Genomic DNA, 21,984 nt, shown 5'->3' on the forward strand with positions numbered 1-21,984 from the left:
ACCTGGGTTAGCAATGGGGGGCCTTCCCAGGGGCCCAGCACCAGGATGTGCGGCGACATTGTTTGGTGACCCGTTGTTATTTCCTTGGTGCTGCAGGTGAACTGGGGGCTGGCCGTGATGGCCATGATGATGCATGTGTTGAGGATGGTGATTATTGTTGTTGATGGAAATAATCATTCCTCCATTCTTGCTGGGAGGAGGGCCACTGTTGCCTGGGTTATTATTGGGATTATTACGATCCCACATGTTGACAGTCTTGTTGTAAGCACTGGGATCACCCCAGGTTGATGTTCCATCATCAATCTCCATCTTCCTGCGGATGGAGGGAGGAGAGGGCTCCTCCCAGCCACTGGGCTCCATGCCCTGGTCCTGTTTGCCTTTGTTTCCCCAGCTGGAGCTGTTCTGTTTCACAGAGCTAGGACCACCCCAGGAACCAATGCTGCCAGTGCTGCTGCCACTGCTGCTGCTTTCCTGGGGCTTTGAAGGGCTCCAGCCTCCCTGCACTGGGCCACCATTACGCAAGGTCTCCCCCCAGTTACTGTTACTCACAGCAGGTGCAGGTTTACCCCACCCACCTCCTCCTCCTTTACTTCCTCCTCTAGTGCTTTCTTTCCATCCACCAGTTCCTCCATTACCTCCTTCTTCTTCCCACATGCTGTTAGAAGACTCATTGTTCTTGACATCTGGCTCTTCCCAGTCCCCTGGGGTGGAGACATTGGAGCCCCCATTACTGTTGCCCCAACCATGGGCGCTCTTGTGGCCTTCTCCCCAGCTAGTAGGATGGTTTTTCATCATACCATCATCCCAAATGGGTGACTTATCATCAGAGCCCCACGACCGGGTGCCCTCACTTTTAGAACCATTAGTAGGTAAAGAGTCTCCCCAGCCAGTGGGTGTGCCATTTGAGGCATTGTTGAGAGTAGGTGAAGGGTCTCCCCATCCTGATCCAGTTTGAATTGGCTGAGGTGGAGGGGGTCCCCATCCAGATGAAGAAGGCCCTTCACTGTCAATTTTTCCTCCAGAACCAGACTTTTGATTGGGTCCAGTGGGAGGGTTAATTGTACCTCCATTGGCTGATGAGGGGCCAACATTAGAGCTGGAACATCCCATGGTGTCTGAGTTGCTATTGCTTTTCCCTTCATCAGAACTGGCTTGTTCCATCTCCCAAACAGTGTGCTGTCTGATGGGTGTCTGTCCCCAACCTGTGTTGCTCAACACTCTGGGGTCTAGGTCCTGCCGTTGTAGCAGAGTGGCAAACTCCATACTAGAGGATCTGTCTCTGTGATGAGAGTGACCCTCACTGCTGTCCCCGCTATCCTCACTAGCTGGGGCTGTTTCTGAAAGTTTGCCCCATGAGCTAATTTGCTGCTCTTGGCCTGAACCAGAACTACCAGCATCTACCGAGTCCCAGCTTTTAGGCACATCTCCAACCCCAGAGGACTTGCCCCAATCCCCCCAGCTGCCACTTCCACTACTCCCACCACCACTGCCTTGCCGGTCCCAGGCAGAGAGGGCTGTAGAGGGAGTTGAGTCCCATCTCGAGTCTTTGGGAGGCTCAGCTGACTTGGTTTCTCCACTGCCCCAAACGGAGCTGCCTGTTGTGTCACCATTGAGCTGGGATGATTCAGTGGGTGACTGGCCTCCCCAACCAGTTAAGCCATGGATGGGGCTCATGGGCTCCTGAGCTTGTTGCTGTTGTTTAGTGTAGTTTGGTCCATCAGTATTAAGGTTAGCATGCTCCATATTGAAGGATAGGTTTGTATTGGCAGAAGGGTGCTGTTGCTCATTTTCATTAGCACTTATCATGCTGACCCAGCCACCCCCACCATTATCTGCATTTCCATTTCTCACATTTCCATTGCCATTTTTACCTGGTGGAAGAGATGAAGAGTTGGACATGCCATTGGGACCAATAACACCACCTCCACCACTTTCATGTCCTAGAACAGGCCAGGCAGATGGGTTGGCATTTGGGTTGAGATTCAAGTTAAAATTTGGTGATCCCCAGCTATTGGATGCTCCAACTCTACCACTATTCATTCCATCTTGTTTTCCGTCTGAGCCCCATCCTCTGTTACCTGATAGTGTACTGGTTGACACAGGTCCTGTCATCATGTTATTGTTTGTTTTAAGAGAGTTATAGTTGGCCTGCAGGCCAGTAGTACCTGTGGCCATACTCAGAAAACCACTCCTTGTAGTTGTAAGGACAGCACTGGTATCTGGGTTAGAGCTAGATGAGTCTAAGGAGCATTCTGGTGTTGCCAAGTGGATGGGGTCACTGCTACGACTAATAGATGGCCAAGATTCTGTATCGCTTCCGTCGATGATTACTTTGTCCCAGCTGTTGGCACTGGAGTGTCTGTCAACTGGCACAGAGGAGCCCCAATGAGAGGCATCATACTGGGCACCAGGACCAGTATGAAGGGATTTGTCTAAAGAAACAAAATACAAGGGATAAGAAGGGTTAGAGACCAAAGGTTATAATTTAATATAAAGCAAATTGATGGAGATGTGTGATGAAGGATGATGAATTAGGAGGGGTGAAATATGTAAGATGAAGATGTGTAAGAAATACAAAACAAAGGGGGATAAAGATGTGTAAGCCATGAAATTAAATACAAATAAATAAAACGGAGTATTAGCTTCTTTTGAAAAACAATGTTTTACAGCTGGGTTTACAGTGAAGCTTCCTTAATCAATTTTGTTTTCTTGGTTGGTTAATGACACATTTCTGGTGTTCAAGTTCTGTTGGTTATACATGCACATATTCATAATTGCACTAGAGCTTCACATACTTCGAATGTATAAAACGTGCATATTGTATATATTAGATTTTATATTTATTGTTATTTAAAATCTTTTTAATCTTCATTCTTTTTATTTTTGCTCAGGTGTATTATAGGTGTATATTTTGATATTTTTGTATGTTTGCATTTGTATACCCTTGCATGGAGCAACTGTGACAAAGTCCAATTTCACCTAGGATTAATAAAGTATTCCGTGTTTCCTTTAGTTTACTTGCCTTGGCAGAGCGTTCATATAATCCGTGAATTTTCTCGACTGTGTGGGGGTGATGTGAGCCGTTTGTACCGGCAGGATTTTTTAAAATTGGGTTGGGGGTGGGGTGGGGTTGGATATGGCTCAGCTTGAGTGAAATGGGGTACTAACTGTAGCTTTTTAGCTAGTGCGTCTGATTTGCACGCTGCTAGCTTAGTGCTACGTAATTGCGGGAAGTTGTCTGGGGGGGGGGGGGGTTAGGCTGTGCACAGGTGGGTGATAGGGGTGTGTGGTGAGGGGGGTGCATGGGGGGGGCCTGTCGGTAGGCAGGGCGCCCGGGTTCTGTCGACAGGGTGGGGTACCCTGCTTGTATAATGGTAGTATATTCTGTATTCTGAACACAATTTACAGTCAACTGTCTCCTTTGTCATACCAGCTATGAAGTATCCATACATCCATCCATCCATCCATTTTCTTTACCCGCTTATTCCATTTTGGGTCACGGGGGTCGCTGGTGCCCATGTCCAGCAATCACTGTGCGAGGGGCAGGGTACACCCTGGACGGGTCGAAAGTCCATCACAGGGCCACATAGAGACAAACGAGACAAACAACCATTCACACTTTCACTCACACCTAGGGACAATTTAGAGTTACCAATCAGCCTAACATGCATGTTTTTGGTCTGTGGGAGGAAACCGGAGTACCCGGAGAAAACCCACGCATGCACAGGGAGAACATGCAAACTCCACCCAGAAAGGCCCCTGGACCGGGGTTTGAACCAAGGACCTGCTCGCTGAGAGGCAGCAGCTCTACCAGTTGCGGCACCGTGCTGCAAGTAGCAATGTATCCATACAGTGCCTATAAAAAGTATTCACCTCCTTTGATGTTTTAGGTTTTTATTACTCTTATAAATCAGTCATGATTAAAATAAATTGACCTTCATTACAAAAAAAAACTCCACTCAATATCAAACTTCTACAAAGTAATGCTAATTAATTAAAAACAAATAATGCAAAATAACTGATTGTATAAATGTTCACCCCTTTAAAGTAATTGTCTTAAATAAACAGTGTAAATTATTGAAAAGTGCAAGTCAAGGGATGGATGCAAAAGGATTTCCAAGGCCCTGAACAAACCTTAAACAAAAAAAGCCAATTTGTATTGACCATGACTGATGTATGACAGCAATAAAAGCACAGAACATCAGAGGGGGTGAATACTTTTTATAAGCACTGTACATCCTCCTTCACTTTCCCCTCTGCTTTCTTTCCACATTACCTCTTTCTCTTTCCTATTTTTTAATTCTACCCCTTTTCCAAGTTGTTTCTTCTTTTGCTTAATTTTTCTGAAGATGTTCTTTTGCATTACTTTAACACCACCCCCCACCCCACCACCCCCACACACATGTTGATTTTGAATTTGGTCTGTATCTCCTCTCTACAACTTTGTGCACCCCCAGTACATAGTACACAGTAAAACTAAATATTTGGACATATGTATGTGTTTGAAATAAATAATTAGATGAACTCATAATTTTCAGTGACACATTTTTGTCTAAAATATGAGTATTTGAGACCTATCAAATACAAAACCAAACACAACCAACCCAGAAGAGTGTTCCATCACCTCTAAGATCAGCATTGATTTGCACAAAAGCCAATTTATTAGGCACAAAAGCATCAGATGGGGGAAACTAATAATAGGCCGAGTCAATGTTATAAAAGGGTAATCAATCATTGGGAGGCAGCTAATCAATAATCTTATTAATGCTAGTGGAGGAGAGCAGGGAGGTTATCGATTCAGCATGCAAACACCCTGACCACTAGGCCAGCCTCCAGCAGCTGGCTAAAAAACCTATGACAACGAGTTATAAATACAACCAGCCCAACGCCAAACAAGCACATAAAAGCAGAAGTTCATTCAGTAATTATATGAGAAGACTAGAAGATTAATATGCTTTGGAAAATGCAAACACTAGATATTGATCTACGTTTATTTCAAATACAACATCCCACTAGGTTTCTAAAGTACTATAGAATCCGTGTGCAGCTTCTCAGAGACAATCATGTGATCCATGTTCATTCCTCGTGGCGTTCGATGAGCTTCCTTTATTAAATTATTGTGACGTTGTGCATTCCATTTTAAAAGTGAGAAAATCTTCCATGAAAATTTGCAAAATAGTTGCCTCATACTCAACAATGCACTGTTCAAACTGTCAGGGAGACTAACCAAACATTGTTTCAAGAAACAAACAGAAAAGACTGGGAATGAAAAGCCAAATGAATAGTAGCAATTAGAGGAACAAACTGTGAGCTAAGTACGTGACGACTGGCTGAATAATTTAGTGAACTCCTCAGCTCGTCTCTGCCAAATGGAACACTGAGCGTTTATTGCTCTCAAACGGTTATCTGGGTAGCTTCATCTTTTTGTTCCCAGTCTCACGATGGATTGGCATTTTGGCATGGGTTACCCCTCCGTCTGATTCAGATCAGGTCTGGCTACCAAACAAGTGCTTTTCCTGTGTTCTGATTGCCTCCATTCTAAAGTGCGAGTTCCTTAGGCTCTACTTTGAGGTCTCAACCAGGTTTGACTATGCGTTGGAGGTTTGGGGTGTGACACAGTTTGCCAGTGACTCTTAGTATGGGGTTGAACTTTAGAACTCAATATTTAGTGGGTTGTAATGGTCGTCCCTGAGCTTTTACCTGATAAGAGTAACAACACAACCAACTATGAGTACTTGCACTGTGCTAAATGCATGCAGCTGTAGCGACATGGCAAATTTCCATCTCTTATGGCAAAAATAAAAAGTTTTGAATGCAACAACATAGGGATGAACAATAATTCAATATCAATATAAGTTGCAATATACTTTTATTCAATAACTGTGATATGAGTTTTAAGCACATTTTCAAGATTTCCATATTACAGCGTTTCACTGACGCATTTCTTTTTCTGTTCGGGTTGAAGCGGCCGCTTCAGTTTCAATCCTAACATCAAAAAGGTGCAACACAACTACGCAAGTACGTGGTGACGTAGATATTATGCAGAGCATGAGTACAGAAAGCGTTAGCAGTAGCAGGCTAGGCTAATCTCCAACGCGCGTTAAGTTTTCGCTTCAAAATGAGTGCCCGTGGCCGTCAGAATGTGACTGAACAAGCTTTCACAAGTGAAGAGAAAGGAAGTGACATAATTGATAAAAGAGGAAAGACTAATTTGGCAGTGTGGAAGGGGTTTGGCTTTCTAAGATCTGATAAACTGCAGGTTTCAGTCAGTGTGCTGCAAAATGTGACAGAGAATCGTTCCAACTAGCGGTGAGACACATCTAACTTGTTCCACTCGATAGAATATGCTGAGTCAGAAGATGAAACACAATAAAAGTCTGAGCCATCGTGTCCCTGAAACAACACCCCCAGCTGTATCAAAAGAGAAACACATGCAGCAAACGTTAGGCTATGTTGTTGTTTAAAGTTAAAACTATTAATATTGACAAAGTTGAGAGTTTTATGTTTATTTGACAGTGATTTCAGAATTTTTTGAAGGCTAAATACAAATAAAAGATGGACATTAATTTATTTACTATTTATTTATATATTATTATTTATAAGTACAAAAGGGCGTACCCCAGGGCTCTGTCTTGGGGCCCATCTTATTTACAATTTACATTACTGCACTGTGTGAAAATTTGCAAAATGCCTCCTACCACTTTTATGCTGATGATTGTGTAATTTACTGTTGTTCAAATTCAATTGATCAGGCACTTAAAATTTTTACAGGCTGCTTTTGATGAGGTGCAGATTCATCTTGAGCAACTAAAATTGGTCTTAAATGCTGATAAATCTAAAATAATGTTTTTTTCAAATGTATCTGTCCCATTGGAGAATATCCCTCTAATAAAAACTTCCCAAGGTAAAGTTCTCGAGAGGGTCTCCTGTTATAAATACCTGGACTTAATTATCGACGAGGAGCTTTATTTTAAATCTCATGTGATCTCTATCTTAAAACCAATATGTCTTCCCTGTTTAACAGGCGACATGTGCATTGGATGACTTTGGTTTATAAGTCTCTTATTGGCATGCTTCCACATTATTTATGTACTTTTATACGAAGAATGGACAGTAGTTATGCCTTACGCTCTAAGGACTGTTTGCATCTTCATGTTCATCGTGTGTGTGAACAGAAAAGGGCAAGAAAGCTTTTAGCTTTTCTGCCCCCTCAGCTTGGAATGCCTTGCAAGCTGAATTAAAACTGACAGAACTTGTTACTTTGAGTGCTTTTTGCAAACTTTAAAAAAACCGACAAAGGATATCTTTTCAACAGTGCCTGTGTTTTAGATCTTAAATTGTTATTGTTTTAAATAATTATTGCCATTTACTGCAGTGTTGACTCAAAAACAATTTTCTGGCAACAATGCTGTATGTACTGTACAATACTGTATGTACTCTATGACATACTGTATGTTTTATATATTTCTGAAGTCTTCATAATCTTGCTACTTGTTTTGTTTTTATGACGTGTGCTGCTGCCTGTTCTTGGCCAGGTCACCCTTGTGAAAGAGGTCTTGATCTCAATGGGTTTTTATCTGGTTAAATAAAGGTTTAATAAAAAATAAAATTTGTACAGTTTGTACAGTTTTTCTGAAGCTTTAATATTGTTTATATCAATATCGAATTATATCATTATTGACCGGAATTAATTATAATTAATTATATTGTGATAAAAGTTTTGGCCATATCGTCCAGCCCTACCACAACATGAGCTCTGGCTCCTTAAATCGTTTATAAAACTACAACAAGTTCTCCTGCAAACATCTCATTCTTACAAAATACCAAAAATCTTTAAAGACCAACAACAAAGTCCATGCTCAATAATCCAGGTATTAAAGACTAACTTCTTTCCAAGTCTTTATATCAAACAGCCAATACAAAGAAGTTGGCTTTTAATGCAAACTTGTGCAACATAAATAAGCAGAGCTGAAATTAATTGTTATGATAATAACGAGAACACATTTTGCTTCTACATGAGCAGTTGAAGTGAAACAGCCCCTCTAACGTTATTTGTAATGGCCTTGCCATTTATTAAAGTTTTATTTGTTTGTTATTTTGCCGTTACCCTCCATTACATTTAGCATCTATCAAATTGCAGTAATTTCCATACAGCGAGCAATGACTAACCATAAGACAGAGACACTAAGGTCAAAACAATTCACTCAGATAAAGAAAATATTCATTTGTTGGAGGTGAGTGGGCAAATACTGATGGGTACATTACTCATAAGATACTGAGCAACATGTCACAAGAGTTGCTGGGAATGAAAATTTAATCTCAAATTCCCAGTTAGCATTATGGCTTGGCGTCATCAGACTTGTGGCAGACACATATACCCACTGACAAATTTCTGTAATCAGTGTGCAGTAAACCCAAAAATGGGGAAATACTAAAAGGTAACATGGCAGAAAAGATCTCCTGCATCTGCACTGACTGTGCTTTTCTCTTAGAAAAGTTAGAAGTTGTTACAACTTGAAGGCGAGCCAGATGGTAGTTTGCAATTAAAGACTCTTAATTTAAATGTTCATAAGCTTTCTGTCTTCTCCTGACACATTTCTTGTTCCAGTGTTAATTGTCCAAAGTAATACAGGCTACAGGAACAATTTCTGCAACCTTACTGGTCAAAGACGGCACACTCATGCTCCAGTTTATAAGTAGCAGCACACACAAAAGGTCAATTAGAAACTGACTAAACATATAGAAAATAATTATTTAGCCAATAGGGGTGAACCCCGATTTATCGGCCCCATTTCCTTAATTTTGGGTGATCGTGATTGGCCGATACTTACATGAGAAACAAGATTTTATAGATTTTTTTGTAATTTTAACAATTGTCTAAACTTAATTTATATTTCAGAACACTACCTCATGGTCAGTTAAAACAAGTTTGTATTGTCTCTAGGATATTGTTCAAGTGTTTGTTTTTCGATAAAATAATATTGGAAAATGGAAGGTGCATTGTGACCTTATAACACCCGACAGTGTCGCTTATAATACAAAATCGGTATCTGCAGGTCAGGCTTTTTAGAGATCGGTGATCGGCTAGAAAACTGCAATAGGTGCACTCCTAATAGCCAATCAAGAATGATCAACAAATTCTCGAGAACTCTGAACTGACTGATGAAGGTGTAATGTTGGTATAAAAGAGTATTTAGTTCATTACAAATTCATATAAAAAATTAAAATGTAAATCAAAAGACTGATGAATGAGATGTCACTGCTTACAACAATGAAACAATAAAAAGTTGATTTCACACAGTTTGAGAACGTGTATGCCATTTGCTACTCAAAAGGCTACAAATACAAAAAGGAAGCTCAAACAGATATTTTCATTTCCCACTGTAAACACTTGTAGACGTTTTGTTACTCAGCACAAAGAAAGGCAAAAAATACCCATTATTTAATGCTACTAAATCTCTTTAGGCTTTTTCAAATGGCAATTTTTGAAGCAGTCATTTTGTCAGAAGTGGATGATAGCCAAAAAGTACAACTGTTGCCAGAAAATTGTTTTCGAGTCAACACTGCAGCCACCCTGCATTTCCTTCTCTCTCATTTACACATTTTGTTTCCTGAAGGACATAAAATTTGGTTACATGACAAGCTGACATTCTATTACTGCTCATGTCTTGGAAAAAATGACTTCCAAACAAAAACCTCCCAAAGCGGAAAGAAGAACTGGTGTTAAAAACAAATAAATAAAACTACTAAGTATTTGGAAACATATTCAGCCAATGGGAGCAGTACATCGTTTTTGTAATTGTGTGTTATCTTAATAGTATGAGGGTATCTACCATAACTAAAATGGACCACTGAGATAGGCCTGTCATGATAATAAATTTTGCTGGGAGATTGTCTCAAAAATTATTGCGATAAATGATAATATTGTTTGAAATTTGACAATAATTAGTAATTATTGTCAAATTTAAGAAGAAAGGTTGGTTAATTTTTTTTAGTGTAGTACCTTTTTTGACCACTGGATGGCAGTACAAGACTGTTTGAATCAAAGCATTGATGGTGAGGGAGTGAGCAGCGTGTCTAAGAAAAATGGGAGGGAGGCCCCTTGACCTGACATGGGCCGTCTCTCCTTGTTTTTTTTGGTTTCTCAAAATGGCAGACGCTCAGTGTGGTTTGAGCTCTTTTAATAAAAAATAAATAAAAAAAATCAGTAAACAAGTCTCAGCTTCTTTTTGCAGAGAAAAACAACTTTTTACATGAAGGCACAGGTTTCAACCGTTAATTTTGGAGCTTCAACAAGACGGGGGTCTTTTCCCCGAGGTCCGCCTGTTAGCTTAGCTCGTAGCTTAGCTTCTCAGTTAGCTGCTTTTAACGATCCAGAAATACGATTTTGGATCGTTAAAACAGATTTTAAAGAGAAAAGAGAAAGGGAGGGGTCAGTGAAGAGCACCGGAGTTGAGCCTTTTGTCATCCAGTGTCTTCAGTAGAAAGAGACACGAAGAAATTATAAAGCCGATAAATGAAAAAGAGGTAGATAATTTTCATTTATCATGCGATTAATTGATTTATTGTTTATCGCGACAGGCCTACAATGAGATCTACAAAACAAACATTTATTGCAGAAAACCAGGCATGCATAACTAGAACCATCCTTTTTGTGTGTACTATTAAGCCTTCCTTGAAATATCTACAAACATTTATGTGTTGACTAGAAGAAAACCGCCTCTTTACGATTCACCTGAGCATGTGTTGATTTAGGCTCATTTGACTCCGTTCCAGGAGTTCCAAAAAGGTCGTGCTGATTCTTGGCAAGTCACTGATTTGAAGGAGGGGCATAAAAGCAAGTTGAACATGAAAAACAAAGACTAGGGGACAATTATTTTCATCCCCTGCTTGCAATCATGTGTGAGTAATGCGCTTCTGTGTTCATTCAGGTCGCAATTAGGAGGGCAGTCTTTGATTATGCCTTGCAAATGAAAAGAGTAAAAAAAATAAATAAAAACAAAGGAGCCCTCTATGGTTCCTCATGCTCCCAACAGAGAGCAAGGCTGCCGTTAGTGTGCATGTTTGATTATAGCATGCTTCCTTCCTGCATGAAACTACTCAGATTTATACTGGGCTACTGCTAAATAAACATTTTCAGTGATGTGCACACAATTAATGGTTTTTAACAATACAGTGATTTTGTGTGTTGCCATCCAGAGTTAGAGCAGAAATAATAAAAGACTAAGTTCTTGTAACGAGGGCTCGCTGCTACCATAGAAAAGGGCACTTTGCCAAGAATTAAATTACTCCCCTCCCTTTTAAACGAATTGAGACCGGGTGACAGAATAAGTAAGGATGAAGTAAGGATGAGGGGGGTGGGGAGAGTGATGGATTAGAGGGCGGGGGGGGGGGGGGGGGGGGGGGCTCACTTGTACAACATCGAGGGAAAAGATGAGAAAAGGCATAAACAGATGAAAGAGACACTTTAGCAACAAAGTGATTTCCTTATTTTGACAGTGAAGCACAACCCAAGTTCAACTAATTGTGGGATAAAATAAAACCTGAACGGAAGGAAGAAGGGACATTTATTAGTCTTTTGTCCCCCAAATAGACGCTCATCATTTATGTCTGTTTACCTCTGCTGAGAGATGAGAGAGAATACAGGAGGGGGTCTGTGGCGACTTCTCTGGTTTTCCTGACAGAGGCTGCATTAATGAAGCCACTGGGGGGTTCACTTACTTGTGTGGCTCTGAGTGTGTCGCAGCTTGAGCACAGGGGGCAACCCATACCTCCCTGACTTCATTAGGGCCATGGAGTCCATCATCTGATGGTTTAAAACAAACAAAATAAAAACATACAAAACAAGAAAGGGTTGCTCTTTTTACATCCTAACAGGACCGGGCCTGTATTTTCACACGAGGGTACTTGTGGAGCATTAGATGGTTTAAAGATACTGATGAGCATTTTAAAGTTTTTTGTAGAGCCGTCCAACATTCAAGCACTTGTGTTTATTAAAAGCAAGCTTACATAAGCTTGACTTTTAGAAATGTAACACCCACAAACACTATTTGAAATCAAAGAGGGGTAAATGAAAGGACCATGTGTTTTCACAGGAACCCACAGTCCTTTCTGGCTGTGCGCTCTGACTGGAGGACCAGCAAGCAGCTGTTCCACTGCACTTCCCACAGTCCTCAAAGACCCTCGTTTCAGCACCTGCTAGTCTGGACGGCTGCTGGCTGCTTTAGACCATTTAACGGTCCCCAGTCAGCTGGAGAGGTAGCAATAGCCGACGCGACAGAAGGACAGAAAGGGACAGGGGCGTCTCTGTCTGGTAGGATAATCAAATGCAAGTGGGAGGGCAGAGGTTATGTGAGAGTGTGGGATTAAAATACCCCTGAATTTAAAGAGGAGGTGCCCTTTCAGACTTTGTTCATGTGGCCTGTTTAAATGTTTGCAATTTCATTTATCATTTAAATAAAATGAATATTTTTTTTCTAAAATTAATTCCAAGTACAATAACCACAAAATAGGTGGAAAATAAATTTTGATGCATCAAATTTAACAATAACTGTTAGTGCTGCATTCATGGTTGATAATGTTTTCTGTTTCTGTCACTGTGCAGTCCTCTTTAAACTCCAGACTGGATAACTTGTGAAGGACACCTGTCTGGAAGGACATAATTAAGTCAACAACTATGTTTACCTGTGCTCTTGTTTGTTTGTACACAAGTACAGAAGCGGAGTCAAAAATAATATGAATACAAGCACGAGGGAGTCAGCGAGTCCATGAGTGGTTTGTGTGCACAGATGAAATAAGCGCCTCACGACAAGTTAAAACTCTGTTCTCAAATCAGTGTACAGAATGCTTTATATAAATGTGGTTATAATACTTTGCTTTTGATAAGATGGCATTATTTTTAAAATGAAAGGGCTTGTTAAAAAAAAAAGCAGACACCCCCCTCAACTCAACAAATGTCCTAATCTACCATAAACATAAGAGCTACATGTAAATAAAGCAGGCCATGCAGAGCCATACAGAATAATTTAACTACCATGTCTTCTTTGCAATTTAGGCCAGAACTGCCAAAACAATGCGGCTGCCAGCTACAGGCTATTAGCTAAGATGACAAGAAAAGAATAGAGCAGGGGTTGGAAACCCGTAGGAGAAAATCAAGAGTGCAAGGGAAGTTAAAACCTGCCAGAGGCTAATCTGCCACAGGCTGCATTGTTCTGGAGGACTCCTGGGAAAACAAGGTCAACTAGGCCAAAAACTGCTGGACTAAGCCATTGTTGGTTAATACACGGTCCTTTGGGCTTCGTACTAGTTAAGACGTCCAAGTTCAGACATGGTTGTTTAATTCTAAAAGCTTAGACTGCATGTTTTGTTGTGATTTCAGCCACAGCTCAATTTAGATCCTGGTCTTTAGCATAAAGGGGGAATAGTGTGACAAATAATGTTATACACATTATTGCTATTAGACTTTCTCTAAAGGAAAAATGAGCCTAAATTATAAGTAACATAATCAACATATTATCCATCCATTATCTTTACCCGATTCTTCCTTTTTGGGTCGCAGGGGTCACTGGTCCCCATGTCCAGCTATCACAGTGCAAGAGGCGGGGGACACCCATGACAGGTCTCCAGTCCATCACAGGGACACAGAGACAAACAAACATTCACTCTCTCACTCACACCTAGAGACAATTTAAAGTAACCAATCAGGGTCTGCAACCTTTATGATCAAAAGAGCCATTTCCACGCCTTTGTTCACGAAATTAAACGTGTCCGGAGCCACAAAACCTGCTACAACTGGGATTCTCAACTGGTGGCCCACGGACCACTTTAAGTTTGTTGGAGGACGCTTTTCTGGACATCCATCCATCCATTTTCTTCCGCTTATCCGGGGTCGGGTCGCGGGGGTAGCAGCCTAAGTAGGGAGGCCCAGACTTCCCTCTCCCCAGCCACTTGGGCCAGCTCTTCCGGGGGAATCCCGAGGCGTTCCCAGGCCAGCCGAGAAACATAGTCCCTCCAGTGTGTCCTGGGTCTTCCTCTGGGCCTCCTTCCGGTGGGACGTGTCCGGAACACCTCACCAGGGAGGCGTCCAGAAGGCATCCTAACCAGATGCCCAAGCCACCTCAACTGGCTCCTCTCGACGTGGAGAAGCAGCGGCTCTACTCCGAGTCCCTCCCGGATGATCGTAATATTGTGTATGCTGTTCAGTGTCAGGAGGGCTGTGATCACTCTTACATCGGGGAAACTAAACAGCCACTGGCCAAAAGGATGGCCCAGCACAGAAGATCAACATCATCAGGCCAGGATTCTGCGGTCTACACTCATCTCCAGGCCAGCGGTCACTCTTTCAAGGATGAAGATGTTCACATCCTGGACAGAGAGGAACGATAGTTTGAGAGAGGAGTAAAGGAGGCCATCTTTGTGAAAAGAAATCGTCCATCATTAAACAGGGGTGGAGGCCTCCGGGTTCAACTGTCCCCCTCTTACAATGCTGTGATTGCTAGTATCACTCAGCCCTCTGTGAATAGTAAACAGCCATCAGTGTGCTAATGAGCCATTGTTAGGCTGATGGTCCTTCTTGAGCATGTGATCAGCTGGTTTTGGTTGTCAGCAGCAAACTGGTTGATCCACTCTGAGAAGGTGCTATTTAAGAGACTGAGCTGAAAACAGCACCTCAGACTGAGGAAGTCTCTTGGATGAGAGACGAAACATTTCTATATTTTTTGCTTTGTTTTGTTTTTTTGAATGTCCAGAGGACCAGACTGAACTTTTTTGGATAAGTCCAGGAATGATTTCATACTCTGTTTTGTTTGATGCTGTGACCGGTGGCACAAGCACAGCAACGGGCCACACAAAGATCCGTTTGCCTCTGCAAAGCTTTTGTGCTCAGCCGGCTATGAACTGCAGCTGCTGCAGATCTGTTTACCAAGAGCTCGGTGTTCTCGCAGCAAATGTTAAGGCAGTAAAGAAAGGCAGCAAAACCTTGTTGATCAAAAGAGAAGGGAAAGCCATCAAGAGAGAAGAAAGTAACAAAGACGTGAGCAGATGTTCCGGCTCAAAAAAATCTAACCATGAAAAACTGTGCGACAGTCATTTATCCTCACATTTATGTCTTCAAGGTGTTACCGTGATGCACGGGCAATTAGTGCAGAAAGAAGGCAGCTGGAGAAGACTAGTTTACAGCTGGACTAATAAAAACCAAACATCCTGGAAAAATGAAACGTGCTCACAATGACACAAAAATGTGCTCATCAGGGACAAAAATAGCCATGTTAAAAATAAAAAAAGTAAGAGTGAGATAGATACAGCAGGAATACTGATCTAAATACACAGCACTTTAGTTACACCCTAATACAAACACTTCACAAGGTGCCCCTGAAGGGAAGCTCAGTATTACAGATCCTAGAGGCCAACAGGGGACTCATTAAAAACCTACCGCTGGCTAAAGAGATGAGAGCGTGTGAAGTAAGTCAGAGCAAGTAAAGATTAAAGCATCATTATTTATACGTTACTAGCTACCTTTAAAAATAAGGTCATCATTATTGTTCCTCCTGTCAAAGTTTTTTAGTTTCCCAATGAAAAATACAGATGTTGTCACTTGTTACATAATGCATCATCGCTGTGGTGAATTTATCAGTACTGCTTTGGAAAGGCAACACCGAGCTTAAAATAAAAAGTGAACAATGGAAGGGAAACAATGGAGTTTGGATGGAACAGCGTCAGGTAATTGAGAAAATCAAGGTAAAATATAAAAAGTGATGAATGCCTCGTCACACATTAAGCACCAACTGAAACAAAATCGGCTCCACACATGACCAAAACACAAACCGACTAAGCTGACACAAACCTGGGCGGTGCTCGTTTGAAGAGGACGTGGCAGAGTTTGGGGTAGTGCTGCTGGTACTTGCAGAAGAAGAGGTGGAAGACGGTGGGGGAGAAGAGGAGGAGGGGGAAGGCAGTGTGAACGCACTGAGAGCTCCTGCAGGCAGCGGCTGGCCTCTCTTCAGTAGCTGCTTGTGCTCCTGCTGACGGAAGCGCGGGGGCACCTCTCTGGGCGGGTAGCGAGCACTGGCAGAGGACAACTGGCACTGCTGCTGAGGGGGAGTCTGAGTCGAGAGTTGGATACCGCAGGGGGAGCGCTTGCCATTGCCAGAAGAACAGCAGGAGGAGGAGAGGGGCAGTGTGGGGCTGGAGGGTTGGAGGTGGTGAGATGGACCAGGGTTGGGCTTAGAGGGAGCAGGCTCTGGCACTGCACAGATACAATACACGGCATAAAAGCTTTCACACACAGGAAAACACACGCAAGTCGCAAAATATTACTGTCCAAGAAAACCCATTATACAGATGTTACACATGGCACCATTACTGGTGTCGTTCCCAACTAAACTGGCTGACACTACTAATAGCACCAGATATCTTAACTTTGAAAAATAGTGATGCTTCTGTAATTCTCATTACAGTTTTATTTCCTTCATAGGTTAAAATGAAACTAATGATGCTACATTCAAATATACAGGCAACCATGATGATTGTGCACAAAAACTGTTGGATGCTTTATTAAAACATAAAAACAGTTTTAAAGTGTTACATAGAATCAGTGACAGAACTTCCTTGAAAAAGAAAGAAAAAAAAAATTCTGCTTGGATCTAATTGACAAATTATGACTAGTGTCGTGGCTGGCTACCACGTCGTGTTCAAAACAGCTGAGACGTCGCCCTCGGTATAAAAGATTTATTTGACAAAACATGGGTTACAGATATTCAGAGACAAACAATTACATTAATAAGATATATGCATATGTAGAGGAACATATACTGTGATATATTCATAAATTAAACGGATTCATTCATTTTTCTGTACTGAATAATATCGTGCATTGAGTTTAATAAATGTAACGCGAGACGTTAATTTTCTTTGACCCATCAAATGAATGCGTCATTTATTAACAGAATCAAAGTTTAACATCAAACATTTACATTGATTTGGCAAAATTGAAAATAACAACAGCTTAATTAATCAGCTTTACAATCAGGAAAACCATACGGCCATGGTTTTCCGTTGCTTCATGATATAAAAATATGTTTTATATCAATATATTAAGTTGCCTTTATGCCTATTCAAACATATACATTTTGTGTGTGTTACTTTTCAGAATTAAATGTCTAAATTGCCATAAAAGGCAAGGGTGGAATGATATAGGAATGATTATTTTGATGCTTTTATGTCAATTAATACTTATACTCACTTTTGTGTGTTAAAGTCAGGCCTGTGCTGCAGATGTGTTTTGGAGTAATTAAAGTTCTCTGGGGGATGCTCTAACCAGAAGATCTGGCCTAATCTTAAGGTTACAGTGACCCAGGTTTTGAAGGACATGTTTTTATGAAGCCATCGCTCTGTTGCACAGACTGCTTTGATGATGGAAAAACAGATTTAATTAAATCTGCCCTCCTGGCAACCATCAAAACTTGTTTTGCACTGCTCTCACGCGATCAGGGAGAGGTATATAAGAAATGTAACAAACACAGAGAGTCGGAAGTCTTGTGTGGACCAGCGCGCGCGCGGTGCCATGCAGTAATTGATGATGTGATTCTTCTTTACCTGGGTCGAAAACGACTTCCCGGCCAGTGTCACGGTGAGAAGTTCTCTCATATCAATTTGTGTGTTAAGAGTGTACGAGTGTACATGTTTTTTGCTTGGCTGTTTTCTGTGGCAGGTTAAAAAATGACACTTATTATTCCTAGCAGTAACAGCCTCTGTGTTTTATTTTTTCCCTCTGGTCTGAATATCTGTGCCGACCGTTCACGAGCCCTTTTGATAAAGAATTTCATAATACACTTCACAACAGACATTTCTGAAAATATCTGGAATGATTTCTAGCAAAATAGAAGAGTTTAAAGATGGAAATGAAGTTTAAATGGAGAGAAAGGATGGATGAGGGAAATGTGTCAGTATCAGGACGGCACTCTCCGTTAAGATCCCAGCTTCCTCCTCGGTACACTTAGGTGGTATTAATCGACTCTTTACCTGTAGCAGGTGTCTCCACTGGTACGGAGTTCCATTTAACGCACCCTTTCAGCGTCTCCGTAGGAACAGCTGTGAATCGTCCGAAGTAGTGCCGGTATTCCGTCCGACACAGGTTCACCTCTCGGTGGACTCACAAGAGGCGTAAGTCCGTAAGAGGCTCCACTCAGAGGTGGAAGATGTCATAATTCCCACAAGACTCGGAAGAACTCCGGATCATGTCTGGACCTCCTGAACTCTCCAGCACTTTTTCCGTTCGGTTTGCTCTCCGAACCGAACTCGACTGCGCTCGACTGCACTAGCTCTAACACGACTGGTTTGAACTAGGAAGTGCAGACATTTAAAGAGTTCTATTTCTGGTTCATTTGGGAAGTCCCTGATTGGTCAATCGACCAGACGGGGTGTGTTTTTGTGACGTAAGAGGTCACTAGAAGTCAGAAAAACAGAAAGAATGTTTTGGAACAGATTGAAAATGTTTTAGAGACAGACGAGAGAAATGTTTGGGCGAGTTGGGTGAAAACAGGTGCCAGCTTCTCTATTTACGTCTGAGAGGATATAAAAACATGACAGTTCGTTCCAACAACATGTCTTCGACCTTTGACCGACATCACAACTTGCTCATTTCAGACAGAAGATCAGAAAATGCATGAATTACTCCGTAACACATTCCAATTTGATTTCCACTTTGAATGAGGATTAAAAAATCACTAATACTGTTTCACAGTTGAATTAAAATGAGTAGTTCACTTCAACATTTAAAAATGGTTTGAACTAAACACACTTTGATTATCAAGAAATTTGTAAAATAGTAATGATAATAAAAAAGAGTGTTCTTTCAATTGATCAGTGCAGGACAAGAGAAAGTCTCTGGATGAACTTAATCTTGTGTTTCTGGACTCAAATCAATGAAATACAGTTCTTGTCCCAGGAAGGTCCTCAAGGCCAGGACTTGACCTGAGGCTTAGTTCACTACACATATAAATAGAGCCTTAAGGAACGAACCGTCTCGGTGTGCGCCTCCCGGAAATGTTCGGTGGGCGTGTGTTATTTCCGGCCTTTTATCACAGTTTGAGAAGGCTAGCTTTCTGATTGGTTTAGCTTCTGTTGCTATGGTTACGACTCTAGTCCGCCCCCTCAAGGACGTTAATGTCTACATTTCAGATAGGAAGTTTTGCCTCACTGAAAATCGTTCGTTTTAGCTGTTTGTTTAACGTGATTATACCTTAGTGATACCAAATGATTTGAGTTAAAGTTGTTTATTTCTAGGAATAATTAATAACTATTAATTATTATCTAACTCGTGTTTGCGTGTTCTTACTTGATCCTTTTTATATTTTTGCTGTTGTAGCTTACTGTGACAATTAACCCTGTGTAGTATGAACATATGCTGATATATTCATAAATTAAACGGATTCTTTCATTTTTCTGGACTGTATAATGACGTGCATCTGAATTTAATAAAATGTGGACGGAAACGTTAATTATCTTTGACTCACCAACGACAGTGGGTCAATTATTAACAGAATCAAAGTTCAACACATCACACATTTACATTAATTGGCAAAATATGGAAAATAACAACATGGCTAATTTAAGCAAGTTTACAGGAAGTAAACAATACGGCGATTGTTTTCTCACTTCCAGCTGTACAACAGACACTTCTAAAAATATCTGGAATGATTTCTACTTGATAGAAGAATTTTAAAGATGGAAAGATGAAGTTTAGAGGGAGAAAAAGATGGATGAGGGAGAATGTTGTGTCGGCGTCAGAACGGCACTCTCCGGGTTTACCCAGCTTCTTCCCCAGTACACTTAGGTGGTATAAATCAACTCTTTTACCTGGAGATGTCTCCCTGGTACCAGGTTCCATTTAACGCACCCTTTCAGCGTCTCCGTAGGAACAGCTGTGAATCGTCCGAAGTAGTGACGTTACTTGTTCGACACAAGTTCACCTCACGAGTGGACTTCACATGAGTGGAGTCCGTCAGAGTTCCACTCAGAGGTGGAAGATGTCATAATCCCATAAGACTCGGAAGAGCTCTGTGGTCATGTCAGGATTTTCCTGTTTCCCAGCACTGGAGCTGCAACGACTGAAGCCGGAGCCTGAAGCGACTGGTTTGAACTAGGAAGTACCGACATTTAAAGGGCTCTATTTCCGGTTCACCTGGGAGTTTCTGATTGGTCGATGGACCAAAACAGAGATGTGTTTTTGTGACGTAAGAGGTCACTAGGAGTTAGAAAAACAGCAAGAATGTTATGGAACAGATTGAAAATGTTTTTCAGACAGACGAGAGGAATATTTAGACGAGTTGGCGGAAAACAGGTGCCAACAGGTGCCAGCTTCTCTATTTACGTCTGAGAGGATGTAAAAACATGACAGCTCGTTCCAACAACTTGTCTGCGTTTGACTCCAACCTTGGACCAACTTACACTGCTCATTCAAAGACAGAAAATCAGAAAATGCATAATTACTCTGTAACAGACCTTAACATGAATTCTAACTTTGCATGAGGATTAAAAATCATTATTACTGTTTCACAGTTAATTAAAATGATTAGTTCACTGCAGCATCTAAAATGGTTTGAACTAAAAACACTTTGATTATCAAACATTTGTAAAATAGTAATGATAATAGAAAAGAGAGTGTTCTTTCACTTGAACTTTCAAGAAAGAAAGTCTCAGGATGGGTCAACCTGTATTTCTGGATTCAAATCAATGAAATGACAGCTTCTGTCCCATAAAGTCCTTAAGGTCAGGATTTGACCTTCAGGCCTAGTTCACTACACCTGTGTCCTCTCAGCTAAACCGACCCTGTATTCAACAATGATTAAATGTTAATGGTTATTATTAAGAGAGATAATGAGGGATTTTATTTAGTCAAACTATATTAAGTCTAAATTAAAGAAATATGTTCTAGCTTTATTTATGTTAATCAGTCTGCTATCTGGCATGATTTGATTGCTTGTAAAATATCAAATGTGAACTTGTAAAATTATCCTTAGCTAATATGAGATTATATTCAAAGGTCAACTAGTTAGAATTAGCAAACATTTTCTATAAATATAGTGCAACCCTGGAAGAAAGACACACACACACTTTGTATAACATGACATTTGAATGCTTGATAGGAAATATAAAAAAGGTATAAAAATATGAAATCCAACATTAGTCTGAGTGGATTAACTTCTAAAGCAGACTTTGCAGTCTTAAAACAACTCCAATAATCGATACAAACACTATTAAATAGGGGTGCACTGATTGCAGTTTTCTGGCCGATCACAGATTTCTACAAAACCTGACCTGCAGATTCCAATTTTGACCGATACAGATTTTGTTTTATAAGCGACACTGTCAGGTGTTATAAATTTACAATGCATCTTCAATTTTCTAATCTTATTTTATTGAAAAACATATCCTTTAACAATATCCTAGAAACAATATAAACTTGTTTTAACTGGCCATGAGGTAGTGCTCTGAAATTTAAATGAAGTTTAGACAATTGTTAAAATAAAACAAAAAAAAATTTATTTATTTTTTTAAATCTGTAAAATTGGTTTCCAATATAAGTATTGGACAATCTCCGATCTCCCAAAATTAAGGAAATCGGCGCCCATTTATTGGTGCACCCCTATTATTAAACCTAAAAATAAGCATCAACTTTTCAGTGCATGAATATTTTGGCAGAAATATTATAAAAATGTCTTCCAAATGTGCTTCAAGTTCTAATGGAAGTACTACAGATACTGTGTGGTGCTATTTGCACTTTAAAATACCACCAGGTAAGATATTGTTAATGCTCTTTTCACAGAACCCCACTTTGAAATGTCCAACTATCCCTTTACTCACATTTTTTATTGTGTTTGTATAACTAGGTTAACTGGTTCTGCAGGCTACTACTGTTGAACACGTCTTAAAATTTATGACTCAAGAAAAAAAAGTCATTTTTCCATCTAGTGAACAATGACACAC

At 40.8% G+C, this 21,984-nt stretch overlaps 1 protein-coding gene across 1 annotated transcript in view; it reads right to left on the reverse strand.

The window, feature by feature from the left end:
- tnrc6c2 (trinucleotide repeat containing adaptor 6C2) overlaps positions 1-21,984 on the reverse strand; it is a 102,635-nt gene that overhangs the window by 42,939 nt on the left and 37,712 nt on the right. Inside the window, exons 4-5 of the mRNA XM_037689963.1 lie at positions 15,842-16,243; positions 3-2,432 (exon numbers count right to left, since the gene is read on the reverse strand). Of these exons, the coding sequence (XP_037545891.1) occupies positions 3-2,432; positions 15,842-16,243 (2,832 nt within the window). The remainder of the gene's footprint in view (positions 1-2; positions 2,433-15,841; positions 16,244-21,984) is intronic.

This window comes from Nematolebias whitei, chromosome 16 (genome assembly GCF_014905685.2).
Source record: "Nematolebias whitei isolate Nwh7 chromosome 16, NemWhi1, whole genome shotgun sequence".
In the NCBI taxonomy this organism is placed as follows: domain Eukaryota; kingdom Metazoa; phylum Chordata; class Actinopteri; order Cyprinodontiformes; family Rivulidae; genus Nematolebias; species Nematolebias whitei.